The 19978-nt window shown below is 37.2% G+C and overlaps 2 protein-coding genes across 20 annotated transcripts in view; one reads left to right on the forward strand and one right to left on the reverse strand.

The window, feature by feature from the left end:
* The first annotated feature begins 4984 nt into the window (after positions 1-4984).
* On the forward strand, positions 4985-11191 carry LOC111402300 (callose synthase 11-like). Its single transcript, XM_023030485.1, has 2 exons — positions 4985-10713; positions 10937-11191. Exon 1 carries the CDS (start codon positions 5394-5396, stop codon positions 10698-10700), a length of 5307 nt encoding a protein of 1768 aa, XP_022886253.1. The 5' UTR covers positions 4985-5393; the 3' UTR covers positions 10701-10713; positions 10937-11191.
* Positions 11192-13716: 2525 nt separating this feature from the next.
* Positions 13717-19978, reverse strand: part of LOC111402301 (replication protein A 70 kDa DNA-binding subunit D-like) — an 8983-nt gene continuing 2721 nt past the window's right edge. The window contains exons 1-13 of one of the 19 annotated variants that reach the window (XM_023030487.1): positions 17869-18176; positions 17374-17434; positions 17181-17237; positions 16618-16697; positions 16476-16535; positions 16176-16328; positions 15813-16083; positions 15462-15686; positions 15282-15360; positions 15040-15175; positions 14742-14902; positions 14523-14643; positions 13717-14437 (exon numbers count right to left, since the gene is read on the reverse strand). In XM_023030487.1, the coding sequence (XP_022886255.1) occupies positions 13991-14437; positions 14523-14643; positions 14742-14902; positions 15040-15175; positions 15282-15360; positions 15462-15573 (1056 nt within the window). In that variant the 5' untranslated portion in view covers positions 15574-15686; positions 15813-16083; positions 16176-16328; ... (3 more) ...; positions 17374-17434; positions 17869-18176 and the 3' untranslated portion in view covers positions 13717-13990. The other 18 variants (XM_023030491.1, XM_023030486.1, XM_023030490.1 and 15 more) reach the window with 18 other exon arrangements.

The raw sequence follows: 19978 nt of genomic DNA on the forward strand, positions 1-19978 counted from the left end.
AATTAAAATAACTATTACAATGAAACGAAAATTACAACTCAAACTTAAAGTAATATTTACAATGTGCGGCCGAAGTTGGGCAAACTGCGGCTGCGATAGTGTCAAGGGGCTAAGTAAAGCTGCAGTCCTTGACATTCTCCCCCATTTGTTTTGGCGACGTCCTCGGTGCCATCAATGCATGATACGCTTCAATTAATGATTTGAAGGCCCCGAGATCTTTTTCTCTTTCCCAAGTATTCTCCTCGCTGCTGCATCCCATCCATTTGACCAAGTATTCCTGATGATCTTTTCTAGAAACTCGAGTGATTCGATGGTCAAGAATAGCTTCAGCAACCTTCTTTCCAGCTTTCTTCAGTTCAAATACAGGTCGCTTTGGGTCATTTCTAGATACGTCCTCCTTATCCGAAAAGTATGGTTTCAACACACTAACATGAAGGACCTTGTGAATTTTACACCATGAAGGGAGTTCAACTCTGTATGCAACTCTTCCAATCCTCTTCACAATGGGTAATGGTCCAATGTATTTTGGTGACAATCTTGAGTCCTTCCCTTTTGTTGGTTTGTAAACATTTCTGTCGGGAAGCTTAACCATTACCAGATCTCCAACATTGAATTCAATAAAACGGCGCTTTAGATCTGCAGCCTTTTTATACCGTTTTTGAGCTTTTTCAAGATAACTCCGAGCAATTTCAATATTTCGTTTCCACTCTTGAGAAAAGCTCTTTGCTTGAGGGGACTTGGTACATCGTTCAATATCCACTGTATGAGGGAGTAGCGGTTGCTGGCCAGTAACAATCTCAAAAGGACTCTTATTGATGGAAGAGCTCTTTTGGGCATTGAAGCAAATTTGGGCCGCATCCAAAAGTTTTACCCAGTTTTTCTGCGAAGTAGAGATAAAGTGCCGAAAATATTCTTCTAGCATAGAATTGAAGCGCTCCCTCTGTCCGTCAGATTGTGGGTGAAAACTGGAACTCATGCTCAAAGTTGAACCAAGAAGTTTGAACAACTCAGTCCAAAATATGCCAGTGAAACGAGGATCTCGATCACTGACGATGTCCTTAGGCAGCCCCCAGTATTTGACAATATGTTTGAAGAAGAGTTGAGCTGTCTCTTCCGCAGATACATACTTAGGCGCTGCAATGAAAGTTGCATATTTTGATAGACGGTCCACCACGACAATGATAGTGCTAAAATCCTCAACTTTTGGCAACCCAATAATGTAGTCCATCGATACACTTTCAAATGGCCGGGATGGAAGGGAAAGGGGCTCCAGCAAGCCCGCCTTTTTCTGATGATCTGCCTTATCTTGCTGACAAATAAGACAAGTTTTTACATATGTTGCAATGTCGTCTCGCATTTGAGGCCAGTAGTATGCACGTTGTAGTAGTGTACAAGTGCGTTCCTCTCCAGGATGCCCCGCCCAAATTGTGTCATGGCATTCCGTGATTAGTGATTTCCTCAGATCTCCACCCTTAGGAACATATAGGCGGTTCCCTTTGTCTTCACTAGTTTTCCATCTAGCCAGACCTGTCGAGTTTTACCCTGCTTGATAAGGTCGACCAAATATTGGGAAGCCGGGTCCTTCTCCATAAGTGTCCGAATTTGGTCTCTAGTGTTCGTGAAGACTGCGCTCCCTGAACGAGCAGCTATAGAGCAGATGGTAGCTAAATCGGCCCGTCGACTAAGAGCATCAGCAACATGATTACTAGAGCCGGGACGATACTCTAACATAAAATTGAACTCCGAAAGGAATTCCTGCCAACGAGCCTGTTTGCTCGATAGTGTCAAGGGGCTAAGTAAAGCTACGGTCCTTGACACCTAGTCTTGACTTACACTCGAGGCATCGTGTAGTCGAAATCCTCTAATTTTGAATCATAGGTTCCCTAGGAGACTCCCAGTAAAGGAGGTCGATTTGGTCAAAGAGGTTGTTGTGGACCTTGATAAATCTCTTTCTTGGTTCAAGACCCAGTCAAAGCTCTATGCTTGCTAGTTTCACCCCATTTGTTTCGTTGGTATTGAACTCCAGCTAATAGTCTACGATCTCTTCCACAATATGTGAGTCAACTAAGGCACGAGGATCAACTTAAGGGTCTTGGCTTTCGACTGGAGATGTCAATTGGGCTCGCCGACTCAGGCTGCATGTGGCTCGGTCCAAAAAAAGCTCGAGCCGGCTCGAGTCGAGCCCCATTTTGAGTATCGAACTTAGCTCGAACCGACCCGTGTGGCTCGCCGACTCGGGCCTTATTAAAAAAAAAAAAGAAACGAAGAAAAGAAAAAAAAAAAAAAAAAGGCAGCGCTTGCTGCCTTGTTTTAGTAAGGTAGCAACAATGCCAATAAAAAAATATGAGAGAGAGAGAGAAGATCTAGCCGGCTCGACTCGTTAAGGCCCAAGTCGAAAACTCGGGTCCAGCCTTTTTTTTTTTGCTGAGCTTTTGCTCCGCTTGGACTGGAAAAAAGCTCGTTTAATTTTACTCGAGTCGAGCTCGATCCTTGAGTTTCGAGTCGACTCGTTGATATCCCTACTTCTGACTCATCCATGGCTTATGTTAAGCTCTCATCACTTGGCCCTTGTGTGAAAGTCATCATCACTTGGCCCTTGTGTGAAAGTGATGACAGCTTAACATCATATTAATTATACAAAATACACAACGATAAATATCTTAACAATTTGAACACATAGGACAACCAAATGTGGTCTCATTTTTATATACAAAGTTGAGGCATCTCTATCTTCCCAATAAAAGTAGACAGAAGGCTAGGGATGTCAAACGAGTCGAGTGGCTTGTCGGCTCGTTAAAATTTGACGTGTGGGCGGCTCGCCCAAGCCCAAACCGAGTAAGGGGCTCAATCCCATGAGTCGAGCCTGTTTTGCTCGTCGAACACATGAGCCATTTTCTACGAACCCGTGGGCTCGTAAAAAAAATGCAAATTTATAAAAAAAAGTTAAAAAATGTACAAATTTACCAAAAAAAATAAAAAAATCACGAGCTCGTGTAATGATAATAATAAAGGATAAAGCCAGGCCGAGCCGAGCCGAGCTCGTCAAAAGATCAAGCCGACTCGACTCGACAATCCCATGAGTCGAGCCTGTTTTGCTCGTCGAACACATGAGCCATTTTCTACGAACCCGTGGGCTCGTAAAAAAAATGCAAATTTATAAAAAAAAGTTAAAAATTGTACAAATTTACCAAAAAAAATAAAAAAATCACGAGCTCGTGTAATGATAATAATAAAGGATAAAGCCAAGCCGAGCCGAGCAGAGCTCGTCAAAAGATCAAGCCGACTCGACTCGACCCCATTGCCATCTCTACCGGAGACCTTGAAAGACAAAAATTGATGCATCTGTTTGGACAAACGGATAATGAAAATAATAAAATNTCCATCTAGCCAGAACTGTCGAGTTTTACCCTGCTTGATAAGGTCGACCAAATATTGGGTAGCCGGGTCCTTCTCCATAAGTGTCCGAATTTGGTCTCTAGTGTTCGTGAAGACTGCGCTCCCTGAAAGAGCAGCTATAGAGCAGATGGTAGCTAAATCGGCCCGTCGACTAAGAGCATCAGCAACATGATTACTAGAGCCGGGACGATACTCTAACATAAAATTGAACTCCGAAAGGAATTCCTGCCAACGAGCCTGTTTGCTCGATAGTGTCAAGGGGATAAGTAAAGCTGCGGTCCTTGACACCTAGTCTTGACTTACACTCGAGGCATCGTGTATTCGAAATCCTCTAATTTTGAATCATAGGTTCCCTAGGAGACTCCCAGTAAAGGAGGTCGATTTGGTCAAAGAGGTTGTTGTGGACCTTGATAAATCTCTTTCTTGGTTCAAGACCCAGTCAAAGCTCTATGCTTGCTAGTTTCACCCCATTTGTTTCGTTGGTATTGAACTCCAGCTAATAGTCTACGATCTCTTCCACAATATGTGAGTCAACTAAGGCACGAGGATCAACTTAAGGGTCTTGGCTTTCGACTGGAGATGTCAATTGGGCTCGCCGACTCAGGCTGCATGTGGCTCGGTCCAAAAAAAGCTCGAGCCGGCTCGAGTCGAGCCCCATTTTGAGTATCGAACTTAGCTCGAACCGACCCGTGTGGCTCGCCGACTCGGGCCTTATTAAAAAAAAAAAAAAAAAGGGAAAAAAGAAAAAAAAAAAAAAAAAAAAATTTAAAAAAAAAAAAAATTGAAAAAAAAAAAAGAAAAAAAAAGAGTGGATTGTTGTTGCAAGTCGAGCTCGATCCTTGAGTTTCGAGTCGACTCGTTGATATCCCTACTTCTAACTCATCCATGGCTTATGTTAAGCTCTCATCACTTGGCCCTTGTGTGAAAGTCATGACAGCTTAACATCATATTAATTATACAAAATACACAACGATAAATATCTTAACAATTTGAACACATAGGACAACCAAATGTGGTCTCATTTTTATATACAAAGTTGAGGCATCTCTATCTTCCCAATAAAAGTAGACAGAAGGCTAGGGATGTCAAACGAGTCGAGTGGCTTGTCGGCTCGTTAAAATTTGACGTGTGGGCGGCTCGCCCAAGCCCAAACCGAGTAAGGGGCTCAATCCCATGAGTCGAGCCTGTTTTGCTCGTCGAACACATGAGCCATTTTCTACGAACCCGTGGGCTCGTAAAAAAAATGCAAATTTATAAAAAAAAGTTAAAAATTGTACAAATTTACCAAAAAAAATAAAAAAATCACGAGCTCGTGTAATGATAATAATAAAGGATAAAGCCAAGCCGAGCCGAGCAGAGCTCGTCAAAAGATCAAGCCGACTCGACTCGACCCCATTGCCATCTCTACCGGAGACCTTGAAAGACAAAAATTGATGCATCTGTTTGGACAAACGGATAATGAAAATAATAAAATAAGAAAAGGAAAAGTATTTTTCGATGAGAATGCCTTGCACGTGTAAATTTGTAGTATTTCTTCTTTTCTTTTTCTCATTAGATTTAAGTGATTAGTCTTGACCCGTGAGACGCGTCATCATCGTCTACACTCCTTCGCCACCTGTAACATCCAGGCTGCACCAAGCCACGTTGGCCAAAACCAGTCAATCAAAAAGCTCCATGTTCTCCACACTAAACTCCATCCAACGCTCCATTATTCATTCAACTATATAGAGTGTACACATGGATATATATTTAGAGTTATAGAGAGAGAGGTGTGTGTCAGGAACTCTTGAAAGTGTACTAAACTCCATCCAACGCTCCATTATTCATTCAACCATATGGAGTATACAGATGGATATATTTAGAGTTATAGAGAGAGAGGTGTGTGTCGGAAGTCGAAACTCTTGAAAGTGTGGGTTTACTGTTTGTGAGTTTTAGAAGTTGAAGATAGTAGAATTTGAAGAACCCATAAATTGGAATTTGTTCAAAAGGCCGATGGTATGAGTCTCAGGCGACGCACGATGCTCACGCGCGGTCGTGGTCCTGAAACGCTTCCGCCCTTCAACATTATTCCAATCAACAATTTTTTGATAGACCACTCTTCCCTTCGGTACCCAGAGGTACGCGCCGCCAGCTCAGCCATACTCGCTGCTGGAGACCTTCGAAAACCGCCGTTTACCCCGTGGCCTGACAACATGGGCCTCCTGGACTGGCTGGGGCTCTTCTTCGGGTTCCAGGAAGACAACGTCAAGAACCAGAGAGAGCATTTGGTGCTCCACCTGGCCAACTCTCAAATGCGTCTCCAGCCGCCGCCGGCCTCCGCGGATAGCCTCGACCCGGGGGTTCTTCATCGCTTCCGGCAAAAGCTTCTGAAGAATTACACTTCCTGGTGCTCATATTTGGGGAAAAGGTCTCAAGTTCGGCTTCCAAAACGCCACAACTCCAACCTTCTGCGTAATGAGCTCTTGTATGTATGTCTCTATTTATTGATATGGGGTGAAGCCGCAAATTTGCGATTTGCCCCCGAATGTTTGTGTTATATATATCATCACATGGCAATGGAACTCAATTACATTCTTGATGATCACATCGATGAGAATACTGGACAACTTTTTGTTCCCTCCACATGTGGTCGACTTGGCTTCTTGAATAATGTTGTTACACCATTTTATGTGACAATTAAGGGTGAGGTTGCGAGGAGTAGGAATGGGACTGCCCCACATTCAGCTTGGAGAAACTATGATGATATAAATGAGTATTTTTGGAGTAGGAGATGTTTTCAGAGGATAAAATGGCCTATTGACCTTAGCAGCAATTTTTTCTACACTGCGGATAAGAGGGTGGGAAAGACGGGATTCGTGGAACAGCGGACATTTTGGAATGTGTACAGAAGCTTTGATAGGCTGTGGGTGTTGTTGATATTGTTTTTTCAGGCTGCTACTATTGTTGCGTGGGAGAGGACTGATTATCCATGGCAGGCATTGGAGACTAGGGATGTGCAAGTTCAGTTGCTTACAATTTTTATGACCTGGGCTGGTTTAAGGTTTGTTCAATCAATTCTTGATGCTGGGACTCAGTATAGTTTGGTATCAAGGGACACAAAATTGCTTGGTGTGAGGATGGTTTTGAAAAGTATGGTTGCCCTTACTTGGACTATCGTGTTTGGGGTGTTCTATGGGAGGATTTGGAGCCAGAAGAATTCTGATGAGATGTGGTCATATGAGGCGAACCAAAGAATTCTGACATTTCTTAAGGCTGCTTTAGTGTTTGTCATCCCAGAGTTACTTGCTCTAGTACTGTTCATTCTTCCCTGGATTCGCAATGTTATTGAAGAAGCAGATTGGACTATTTTGTATATTTTAACATGGTGGTTTCACACCAGAATATTTGTAGGCAGAGGAGTTAGGGAGGGTCTTGTTGACAATGTGAAGTACACTGTGTTCTGGGTTGCAGTGTTGGCTTCAAAATTCTCGTTTAGTTACTTTCTTCAAATCAAACCTCTTGTTGACCCAACAAGAGCTCTCTTGAATCTCAGGGGTGTAAGATACAGTTGGCATGAATTCTTCACTAGCACCAACAGAATGGCAGTAGTAATGTTGTGGCTTCCAGTTGTCTTGATATATCTAGTGGATATGCAAATCTGGTATACAGTGTTTTCCTCTCTTGCTGGGTCAACAATTGGATTGTTCTCACATATAGGCGAGATTCGAAATATAAAGCAGCTAAGACTTAGATTCCAGTTCTTTGCAAGTGCATTGCAGTTCAATCTGAAGCCAGAGGATCATACTCTTAGTTCAGAGGCAACAGTTGTGTACAAGCTACGCGATGCTATTCACCGGGTTAAGCTCCGATATGGCCTTGGACAACCATACAGGAAGATTGAATCAAACCAGGTTGAAGCAACCAGGTTTGCATTAATATGGAATGAGATAATCATAACTATGAGGGAAGAAGATCTCATAAGTGATCAAGAATTGGAGCTAATGGAACTGCCACCTAACTGTTGGGATATCAAAGTTATACGCTGGCCATGTTTTCTACTTTGCAATGAATTGCTGCTCGCTTTGAGCCAGGCGAGAGAACTAGCAGATTTACCTGATCGGTGGGTGTGGTTACGGATTTGCAAGAATGAGTATAGGCGGTGTGCAGTTATTGAAGCTTATGATAGCATCAAATACTTGCTTCTTGAGATCATTAAATATGGTTCAGACGAGCATTCAATTGCCGCAAAATTTTTCATGGAGGTTGATGATAATCTTCAATTTGAGAAGTTCACAGTGGCCTATAAGACTACGGTTTTACATCAGATTCATGAACAGCTGATATCTCTTATTGAGCTTCTTCTCATGCCTGAGAAAGATATGGGTAGAGTGGTGAATATATTGCAGGCCTTGTACGAGCTTTCTGTTCGGGAGTTTCCAAAGGTGAAGAAGTCCATGGCTCAGTTGAGGCAGGAAGGTTTGGCATCTCTTAACCCAAGTAGTGATGCCGGGCTGCTTTTTGAAAATGCTATTCAATTACCTGATGCTGAAAATGCATTCTTCTACAGGCAGTTGCGACGTTTGCACACTCTGCTTAGTTCTCGAGATTCAATGCACAATGTCCCAAAAAATATAGAGGCGAGACGGCGGGTTGCTTTCTTTAGCAATTCACTATTTATGAACATGCCACGTGCTCCTCAAGTTGACAAAACCCTGGCTTTCAGTGTCTTGACTCCTTACTATGACGAAGAAGTTTTGTATGGAAAAGAAATGCTTAGAAGTCCAAACGAAGATGGTGTTTCTACCTTGTTTTATCTGCAGAAAATTTATGAAGACGAGTGGGAAAATTTTGTGGAGCGTATGCATAGGAACGGCATGCAGGATGACAATGAGATCTGGAACACAAAAGCAAGGGATCTCAGACTCTGGGCATCATACAGAGGCCAAACACTGTCTCGTACCATAAGAGGGATGATGTATTACTACAAGGCTCTTAAGATGCTTTCCTACCTAGACTCTGCATCGGAGATGGACATAAGACAAGGATCACAAGAAATTGCTTCGCTTGGATCGCAGAGACAGAATGGTGGCTTGAATGGTCTGGGTTCGAGTATGCCAAATTCTAGTAATCTCGACAGAGCAAGTAGCAGTGCGAGCTTACTTTTCAAAGGACACGAGTTTGGTTCTGCTATGATGAAATACACTTATGTAGTCGCCTGCCAAATGTATGGGGTCCATAAGGGAAAGGGTGATCCCCGTGCTGAGGAGATCTTATACTTGATGAAAAACAATGAGGCCCTTCGAGTTGCATATGTTGACGAGATTTACTTGGGAAGAGAGGAAGTGGAGTACTACTCTGTACTAGTGAAGTATGATCAACAACTGGATGAAGAAGTGGAAATCTATCGGATTAAGTTGCCTGGGCCTCTGAAGCTTGGGGAGGGTAAGCCTGAAAATCAAAATCATGCAATAATCTTTACTCGTGGTGACGCTGTTCAGACTATTGACATGAACCAAGACAACTATTTTGAGGAAGCACTCAAGATGCGGAATCTGTTGGAGGAATTCAAAACCACTTGTGGTATCAGGAAGCCAACCATTCTCGGAGTTCGGGAAAATATATTTACTGGTTCTGTGTCATCACTTGCTAGGTTCATGTCTGCTCAGGAGATGAGTTTTGTCACTCTGGGGCAACGCGTTTTAGCAAATCCTCTCAAGGTCCGCATGCACTATGGTCACCCTGATGTCTTTGATAGGTTCTGGTTTTTGACTCGAGGTGGCATCAGCAAGGCCTCGAGAGTGATTAATATAAGTGAAGATATATACGCTGGGTTCAATTGCACATTGCGAGGAGGCAATGTGACACATCATGAATACATACAAGTGGGTAAGGGACGAGATGTTGGATTAAACCAGATCTCCATGTTTGAGGCCAAGGTTGCAAGTGGCAATGGTGAGCAGGTTTTGAGCAGAGATATATACAGGCTGGGTCATAGACTTGACTTTTTTCGCATGCTTTCAGTATTTTACACTACGGTGGGCTACTTTTTCAGCAACATGATGGTTGTGATAATGGTCTATGCATTTCTATGGGGACGCTTCTATCTTGCCCTTAGTGGACTAGAGGAAAATATCCGAAACAGAGCTAATTCCAGCAACAATGAAGCACTTGGTGCAATCTTGAATCAGCAGTTCATCATCCAAATTGGTGTTTTCACTGCCCTCCCAATGATTGTGGAGAACTCACTGGAACATGGATTCCTTCCTGCAGTTTGGGATTTTATTACAATGCAGTTCCAGCTTTTTTCATTGTTTTATACTTTCTCAATGGGAACCCGTTCGCATTTCTTTGGCCGAACTATACTTCATGGGGGTGCCAAGTACCAAGCTACTGGTCGTGGTTTTGTTGTGCAGCACAAGAGCTTTGCTGAAAATTATAGGTTATATGCTCGTAGCCATTTTGTAAAGGCAATTGAACTTGGAATTATTTTAATTGTTTATGCTTCTCAAAGTCCATTGTCTCCAAATACATTTGTTTACATTGCCATGACTATCTCAAGTTGGTTCCTTGTGCTGTCGTGGATTATGTCACCCTTTGTGTTCAACCCTTCGGGCTTTGACTGGCTGAAAACTGTGTATGACTTTGATGATTTTATGAACTGGATATGGTATGGAGGAATTTTAGTAAAAGCAGACCAGAGTTGGGAAACGTGGTGGTACGAGGAACAGGAGCACTTGAGAACAACTGGTATATGGGGAAAATTGCTGGAGATTATTTTAAATCTTCGTTTCTTCTTTTTTCAATATGGAATTGTGTACCATTTGAATATTACAGGTGGTAACACAAGTATTGCTGTTTACTTGCTGTCTTGGATCTACATGATTGTGGTAGTTGCCATTTATATTGTTATATCATATGCTCGGGACAAATATGCTGCAAAGGAGCACATATACTACCGGCAGTTTCAGTTTCTTGTTATTGTCTTGTCGGTACTCGTGCTTGTTTTACTTCTGCACTTCACCCATTTCAACTTCCTCGACTTCGTTAAAAGTTTACTGGCATTTGTCCCCACGGGATGGGGCATGATACAAATTGCCGTGGTGCTCAGACCTTTCCTTCAGTCGTCCGTCGTTTGGGAAACTGTTGTGTCCTTGGCCCGGTTGTATGATATGGTTTTTGGATTAATAGTCATGACTCCTTTGGCATTGCTCTCATGGATGCCTGGATTTCAAGAAATGCAGACAAGTATACTTTTTAACGAAGCATTGAGCAGGGGACTCCAAATTTCTCGCATTCTTACTGGCAAAAAATCCAACATTGATTAACATGGGATTAGAGGTGATATTCTCTTACATTCACTCCCTCCATACTGTACAATTTTGAGAGTTCAATACCATGCCATAAATGTTTTTAACTTGCAAGCTTAGTTTGAATTTAAAAAGGCACTTTGGCTTCATTTCCGGGAGAAGTTCAAGAAATTATTTGTACACCATCATGAAGGCTGAAATGCTTACCGATGAATCATTCACACACTGTTATAATTTGTTTTTTTGATTTGCAGGTGAACTTTGAGGATACCTTTAGTGAGCTGTTCTACAAGTGGTGCTCGTCTTTGTCGAACGAAGAAACTAAGGTCTTGGATGCTTTGGTAGCCCTTTAATGTATTCTACGTGTTATACATATGTAGCATAGTTTTCTTGTCCACTCGTCAATCATAGGAAATCGTTTTATAGATAAATATGCAAGTAAAATTTGTGAATTAGTTGGAGAATATGGAGGATGAGATAATCACATTCTGTTTATTGTGAACTTCTAATCTCGATTCTTGTGACCATTACAAACGATTAAGCCCCAAATCATCATCAAGATGCAAAAAAAACCTCTGAAACGAGGAAATTGGATACATATGGATTACAAGTTTTGTGAAAAAACACAAATAATCAGCCAAGAAAGTGTAACTTCCGCAGTATGTACGCACACGCCCCTTTTCATGTGCGCCAATTTATCCAAAACTAAGCGTGTGGCCTACGAGGAGGGACGAGAAATTTCACGGTAAACCAATTCAGATTCACCAAAACCCGTTAACTATAAATGATTCAGTGGTGAGTACAGGTACTTCCTCGTATGCAGAGCTCTGCCTGTATTGGAAGAAAGCTACACCCACCATATCCTTGCTGCATGTAGATGATGACAGCAAATATCAAACCCCCAAGACACACAACAATATCCCAGGTGGTGGAAAAGCAGTCCATTACTATGCAAGTGAATTACCAAGTAGAACTATGAGACCTGTAAAGGTCATGTGCACGAGGCAATAAACGAACAAAAGTAGTCCCAATGTAAAAGAAAGGGGTGAGAGCCTTTTTGGTATCACAGAAAAGATTGAACAGTAGATAATAGTTTTAAGTTATGTATTTGGTAATTCATTTTAGTTTCAAACATTAGCATTCGAATCCCTTTTAAACCAATTTATTGTGCAATTTCTCTAGTTCTAACCAGTGGCGCATCTAACATCTGGAGAGCACCAGCGACGTGCGTGCTAGATTCGCTCGAATTTTTGTTGTTGATAGTAGATAATAGTTTTAGGTTATGTATCTAGCAATTCATTTTAATTTCAAACATTACCGTTCGAATCCCTTCTAAACCAATTTATTGTGCAATTTCTCTAGTTCTATAATTTTTACAATGAGAAGGGGATTTGAACATGTAACCCATCTTTAAGATAACTGAAAGTTTGACCATCATGACACTTGTTGAATTTTGACACTAAATGTAACATAATATATATATATATATATGTGTGTGTGTGTGTGTGTGTGTGTGTTTTAGTGGTTTTAAAACCATTGCAAAGATTCGAACATGTGCTCTTCCTTTGAATTATACAAAATCTAGCTACTATGTCATTTGGTAAATATTGTTAACATTTATACCAAAATTACATATGTTTAGTTTTGGCAAAATAATTATTATATTTAATTTTTAATATTTTATTATGGCCGATAGTCAAAGGTCAATGACCGTTAGTGCTCACTCAAAATTCTGGATCCGCCATTGTGTGGCTTACCATGAAGATAGCTTCAAAATTCAACAATAATGGAATAAATTGTGCTAGGCTAAGCACAAAAAGCATCATGACAGAAATGAAGGAAAGAACATCTGGGTGTCTTTTGAAGTGAAATAACTGCAGGCTACAAAGATGCATGCAAGTGTATTGGATATCAGCACCATGGTGATTTTCACATCCATTCTCCATTTGCCAAAACCACTCTACCAAAATAATCCAGCACCTGGCAAGCCGGTGCGGCCGTCCATGCTGGATTCGGCGAGAAAGAAGGTTAATGAATTTTCTTTGTTAAAATGATATATAGGTTATTGTTAAAAGGTAGTACGGAGCAAGTGGACAGGCGCCTCTTTTCCATGCAACGGAACACAGGTTCAATTCTTTTCAATAGCACTCCTCCTTTTAAATTTTAAACATCGTAAATAATAACTAAATATTAATTTATGATTGTACCAAGCTTCAAAACTATGGCATGAAGCTCATATGGTAGAAGGGTCACTTTTTATGTGAGGGGGATCAATTCCATGTACTCTCACTTTATTGTTTAATTTTTTAATACAACTAGTTTTGTGCCCGTCCAATGCACGGGCCATGGTTTTTTGAAGGTATTGCTAGCATGTTTGTTGTGAAAAATGAATTATATATATATATATACATACTGTTAAAAATTTTCATGTAGTTTTATACATAGAAGTATTCAATCTTGGTTTTGTTTGTAAAATAAAAGAATTTATACATTGCCGACAATGAGAGTAAAGGAATTTTTAGAAACAACAGTAATGAGGCAATGAGTACCTAAGACATGTTTTGAGCATTTTTTGATTTGTGTTTTCTCTTACAACTGATTGAATTTCATCTACAATTGTCAATACTTAACTTCATTACATTACCACCAAGATTACATTCAGTTCTATCACACAATTACATTTAGTTCTATCACACAATCACTATCTCTATCATCTGGTTTTTATATGAAGAAGAGAAATATGTTTTAAAGTTCAAAGTCATGTAATGTTTTTGAGAAAAAAAAAGTGAACATTGACATTATATGTACTCTGTTGATGTTAAATTAGGTACATAAATAGCAGTCTGGTGTTTGGAAACTATTTTTTATGCAATTTTTCCCAATAGATGATGTGAATTTCCTACTGAGAAAAGGTAATATATTCATGATAGAAATCAAATGCATAAGATAATCAAACAATTTAAAGTTATCAAATCTTAATTTAAGGAGCAAGGAAAAATAAAAAATAGACTAAATAATGAACAATTGAAGACCATTTGATAACGGTAACCAAAAAGTTCCATAGATCATTAGTAGCAACTGTGCAAGCAGTTATCATTGGCATTTGATGGTGTTCGCATATTCTAGAACGAACATAGATTCAAAATAAGTAAAGCAACCCATTCACTTGGAAGACAAGAGTTATTGATACTTGGTGTAGTTCTAATTACAGACTGAGGTAAGCTCCTTTACATAGGCAAATGAGGTTGCTTTTTTGGGTATACTATACAACAACTGCCCGCTGGTACAAAAGTGATGTAAATGTTTTATCATTCATGTGTTTTCTTCAAAGCGATAATATTGGTGTGGTCGTCGGACTCATAGGCTTTGGTATTCTCTTTTTTTGCCTTTGACTCCATTTGAATATTTTCATCTGGTTTTTGGAAGAGAGGTCTTTTTGCAGAAGGTACAGTGATTTCTTTCATGTTTGTGGAAAGTTCAGCATTTGTGTTGTGTACCTTGTGTTTGGCTTTTGTGTCTAAACTGGTGTTCATTTGAGTTGAATCCTTCACATCACTGCCAATAGTTGAAGGATTTACTTCGATCATTGCACTTGAGGATTCCACATCAGCACTTGATGTTATAGGGTTGAAGATAAAGATAATTTCATAACGATACTCAGGTGGATCTTTTTTTTTTTGGATGGCTTTCAGATAAAAGAGCAACTCTATTTCACTACTGGTTTGGGTAAGATTGTTCAGCACTGTATTTGGGTTCTGTGATAGTTATAATATACCTCGTTAGAGTATATTTGTGTGTGGGAAAAAGTTTTCTGAAAGAATGTTAGTATTTTGGATTTACCTGTTGGTAATGTTCCATTATCACGTTGGCATTAGTTTCCAATAAGGCTTCTGTCGCCTTGCCGATGATACTTGCATCCAATTGTCCAGTTTTATCTTCAAATCGAACAAAAGCATTTGCACTGGAGTTAAAATTGGTTTGAATTAGGTATGGTCTATTGTTTAAAAGAAATATAAGTGTTAGTAGATACGTAAATATATGTTTAAAGGTTTAATTTACCGGGGTTCGGCTTTTGCATGCTCGTACTTGCAGAAGCGACATTTATGAATTTGTCCCAAGTCTGCAGTCGATGTTTTCTTACAGTTACTACAAGACATATACCAAAATCTCTGTTGCATTGTAATAATTTTCCAATGGGCCTTGATCCAATAAAATTTTCTCTGTTGAAAAAATACGTGTTATTAGATTATGAATATATAGGCCAGAATAATAGATGTTTGGTGGTTTCATAATGATAATTGTGGAATATAATGAAAATGTATGCTATGTACATTAAATGAAGGAGTTTAGAGAAAACCCCTAAATAGAGTCCTAGTAATAGTGCAATAGATGTGTATTTGTTGTCAGCAGGGGGTGATAGCTTTGGTGGACTGATAGGAACAAATGGCTTCCTTTCTATAAGTTGGTCAAGCTTTTCTTTGTTTGTTAGCACCCTAAGGAAAAGAATTATACAATTATACATGTAACACAAAATTCAGCATTTCATTTTTTTCACAGAAAGGGGGGAAGTTAAAAAGTGTTGTAGGTATGTATGAATACCACTCTTTGTAGTCTGTCACAGCTAACAATTCAGCATTAATAAAGATATTGCTATTGGCTTTAGTCGAGAGTGTAATGCCTGTGGAAGAAAGAAAAGTAACAATAATTAATATGTCTCTGTATTTTTTTTTTTTTGGTTAATATTATTCTAAATAAAATAATATCTTGAGATTGGATTACCATTGAAAGAAGATGCTTTAAGATTTATGGCCCATATCACAAGTTTTGTTGGTAGGTTTTGAACAATGGCAGTGCACTCTCGTTCAACAAAAGTGTCCCAAAGAGTTAACATTATTGTCTGGTAGTTTTTATCTATCAATATGATATCTTAAAGATTGGCTTGGGTACCAAAATGAGTTTGGATGATCCATTTTTGGCTAACCTCTATAGCAACACCAATAATATCTGCAAGAAGAACAGGAAACTTTCATCTGTAGTGTTTTGTATGTATTAAATGTTAGCACGAACAAAATATCTATAGCACATTACATGGAAGTACTTGTTGTAAAGTTAGTATGGTAGAAATCTTACTTATGTTCGTGTTTTTGTCCATATGATGTTCGAGTGCATGAAACGGAGTGAGCTCGTACTTCGAAAACAAGAAGTTCAAGTTATTCTCATTAAGCTCTTCAACCTTTGTTCTTCCTGTTATAGTCCAAATCTTCTCTTCAGATGTACTTTTAAATTCACTTATGTTATTTTTAACCATTGCATTTGAGATTATGTACGTCTTTCCGAGTGTCAGCTGATCACTAAGGGCTGTAATATTAGCATCATACATTGTAGCTGTAACTTTGTTACCCTGTTCAATGTTAAAAAGAGATAAATATGTGAATAGAAAATATAATTATAGTGAAAGCTACAAGATTCTTGTAATTATTAGTATGTAGTAACCTGCAAGTCCATGAAGATAAGATTTTGATATCAAGTTGTAGAGTTACGTGCAGTTTTTGGTGCCTGCTTTCCTGCAACGATAAGCTTTGCAGACTAGTTTATCTCTGATATAATTTGTGGGATAAACTTGTAAGTTGCAACCATTTTTTATATCTGTCATTTGCATGAAAAATAAGTTAAAAGTGTAAAAAGATGTAGTTATGAATATAAAACTATGGCTGGATTTATTAGGCAAATGTAAGGAAGTTATTAATGCAAAAGACGGAGAAAGAGTTGTAGACTGGATATATAAAAAATTACCAGCAGCAAATTGAAGTTTAGATTTCTGAAGTGTTGGAAGTTATAAGTGATAATTGTAAACTGGATTTATTAGGCAAATGTAAGGAATTTATTAATGCAAAAGACTAAGAAAGAGTTGTAGACTGGATATGTAAAAAATTACCAGCAGCAAATTGAAGTTTGGATTTCTGAAGTGTTGGAAGGTGAAAGTGATAATTGTAATACGTTTGTATGGTTACAAACCTGAAAATGAAGTATTGAGTGTAGCTATTTATAGAAAATTTATGGAGGAAGCCTATTTTAATATACATATTTTGACTTTTCAATACACATTTTCAAATGTTCAGAAGATAAGGATTAATAGTACAAATTAACATGTGTCAATTGTAAAATATCTATTGTCAGAAGTATCTGGAAAATTGCTATAAAGTTAATTTTGTTTTTTCCTTGTAATAAATGGAAGATTTTCTTCTATTTACTGTATCATAGTACATACTACGTGTATGTAGAAGGTATCTGGAAAAAATTCTGAGGAGAAATTTTTTTAAGAGTCCTTTTTTCCTTCAGATGATAGAAGTTGCAATTATACAAGAACATGTGAAAATGTAATTGTTGGTGCATTTGTGAAATAAATAATTGTATATAGTAGGATTCAATTATTTCTTAGTAGTATGTAAGTGAGTAATGAAATTTGTAAATGAACGAGGTGATTTTAAGTACATGTACCTTTTATATACTGCTCATCATAGTTTTTCAGCTCATATGCAGTGTTTATTTGTCCTACTGCTTTTTTGCGTAACAGGAAAAGAAAGTACTGAGTAAATTATACTTGGAATAGTAACTACATTGATAGAAATGTTGTAAGAAAATAAATTTATTAGTTGATATTATAAAAAGTAGATCTATTTGCCTATTTTACCTGTTGGAAATGAATGGATTGGTTCATCTCATATGAAGTTTTATTATAACATCAATGTCATCTGATGGACAAGAGAACAAGAAATGAGCTTGTGTTCAAATGTACTGATTTTTTACAAAACATAAGTGGAATGTGAGTGTGCTAGCCTGTTCATTAATTTATAGAGTTGTGTTTGTATTATTGTAAAGAGTTTGGTGGCATATAACGAAATCCTTATACTTTTGTGAAAATCTGTAAAGAAGATAGTTAAACATAGTTAATATAACCCTTTTAAAAGAAAATTAGGGGTTAAAAGATTAATAAAAATTTATAAGTTATTTAACGAGTACAAAGATATTATAAGGAAGAAGCATTGTAACTAAATAGCACTACAGAGAAGAAATTTTGTTAAATCTAAATGAAAAATAGTGTAAAATAAATTTAGTGATAAATAACTTGAAATATGCTTAGGAACAAAATCTCTGAAGAAGGAAGATATAGATAATAATCACTTACCTATGAAAAATGGTAGAAGTTTGATGTATTTCTGACGAACAATTGCATTGAACACATGAACCATCAGAATATGAAAATAAGATTCATAAAATGCAGATTCACCATTAAGTTTTACGTAGTAAACCTTTAAAAATCTTGTGTTGAGAATCTAATTTAAACACATAGGGGTCTTAGTTGATTGGATTGTCAACACAAGATTTTGACAGATTTAATAGGTAAAATGTAATGATTAATTGGCATTTTATAACTATAATTTACATATTCTGATTTCGAGTTTCTATAAGAGCTGAAGAAAATGATAAAAAAATCTGAACAAGAGAAATTGTTTAGTCACAAATTTGTACAAGTAGTTAGATTCGACAAAAACATATATTTAAAACAAGAATACACATAATACAATAATGAAAGAAACTAAGTCCTCGTTTGGCCCCTTTGTTCTTTTAATAATTTTTTCTTCTCACTCTTATTTTTTACCATACAATCTTTCATAAAATAATATTATACATAGACTGAAATTTTTTCCTTCTTCTTCAACCACATTCTACAAAAAATAAAAAATAAAAAAATAAAAAAAATTGTATATTATTCTAAAAATTAAAATTTGAAAGAAAGGGGGCCAAATGTGGGCTAAATTATACAGAAGATGAATAAATCTTTTCTTAATTTCATTTAGTGTAAGTAAAGAAACAAAGTACGAACTATTTGTTATCTTACTGGAAAAACAGAGAATGCAAAATAATTAAACCTTTCGGATTATATTATGGAAACCATAATTTAAAGTAAGAGCTAATTTTTATATGAATAAGGATGGATTATTGTTAATTCCAGAAGATAGTATTATCTTAATATAATATGTGATTGTATTAATGTTGTTATGCTGCCAATGAAATAACTTAGATATATATCAGATTTTGCAAATAAAATTCGCAGATGAAGGATTTCTCTCTCTCTCTCTCTCTCTCTCTCTCTCTCTCTCTCTCTCATGATTTTCATAATATAGTTTAATAGAACATATTAGAATATATGCGACATAGTTAAGGGATTGCAAACATAAATAAAACTTTTACATAGACTGAAATTTTTTCCTTCTTCTTCAACCACATTCTACAAAAAATAAAAAATAAAAAAATAAAAAAAATTGTATATTATTCTAAAAATTAAAATTTGAAAGAAAGGGGGCCAAATGTGGGCTAAATTATACAGAAGATGAATAAATCTTTTCTTAATTTCATTTAGTGTAAGTAAAGAAACAAAGTACGAACTATTTGTTATCTTACTGGAAAAACAGAGAATGCAAAATAATTAAACCTTTCGGATTATATTATGGAAACCATAATTTAAAGTAAGAGCTAATTTTTATATGAATAAGGATGGATTATTGTTAATTCCAGAAGATAGTATTATCTTAATATAATATGTGATTGTATTAATGTTGTTATGCTGCCAATGAAATAACTTAGATATATATCAGATTTTGCAAATAAAATTCGCAGATGAAGGATTTCTCTCTCTCTCTTTTTCATGATTTTCATAATATAGTTTAATAGAACATATTAGAATATATGCGACATAGTTAAGGGATTGCAAACATAAATAAAACTTTGAATTATTTTTGAAGGAAAATAGATTAACTAATGTATATGTATATAAAAATGTAAAGTAATCTATTGTGGATCAGTTATGTAAGCGTAAAAATTATTTCATTTAAGTATTCGATAGTTTAATGTAGAGAATCATTTTATTATCCATTATTTTGTAGTTCAAATAAATTTGTTCTAAATTTCGTTAAAACAATAAGCAGTTTGAATCTCATACATAAAATACAAAAAACGAAAAAATATTTGACGATTGTGAATCTAAATGAGAACTGTAAGATTGAACTAAAATTCAGCAAGATTTGTCTTATGGAAGAATACCTGATGTTTGTCACAAGCAACAGAAGAAATACTATCTTCTCTCATTTGGATTCTCATCGACAATCATTGTAATATGCAAAATAGGAAAATTAGTAAAACAAATGTAGAATTGTAATTTAAACTCTGAAATCAATGAATTGTTAAATTTCATAAAGTGACAGTAAACAATTTTCAATTAAAGTAATCTAATTTTT

Source organism: Olea europaea, chromosome 10 (assembly GCF_002742605.1).
Source record: "Olea europaea var. sylvestris chromosome 10, O_europaea_v1, whole genome shotgun sequence".
Taxonomy (NCBI): domain Eukaryota; kingdom Viridiplantae; phylum Streptophyta; class Magnoliopsida; order Lamiales; family Oleaceae; genus Olea; species Olea europaea.

Coding starts and splice junctions, on each gene's coding strand:
- LOC111402300 (XM_023030485.1), top strand. CDS start 5,394: ATGAGTCTCAGGCGACGCACGATGCTCACGCGCGGTCGTGGTCCTGAA.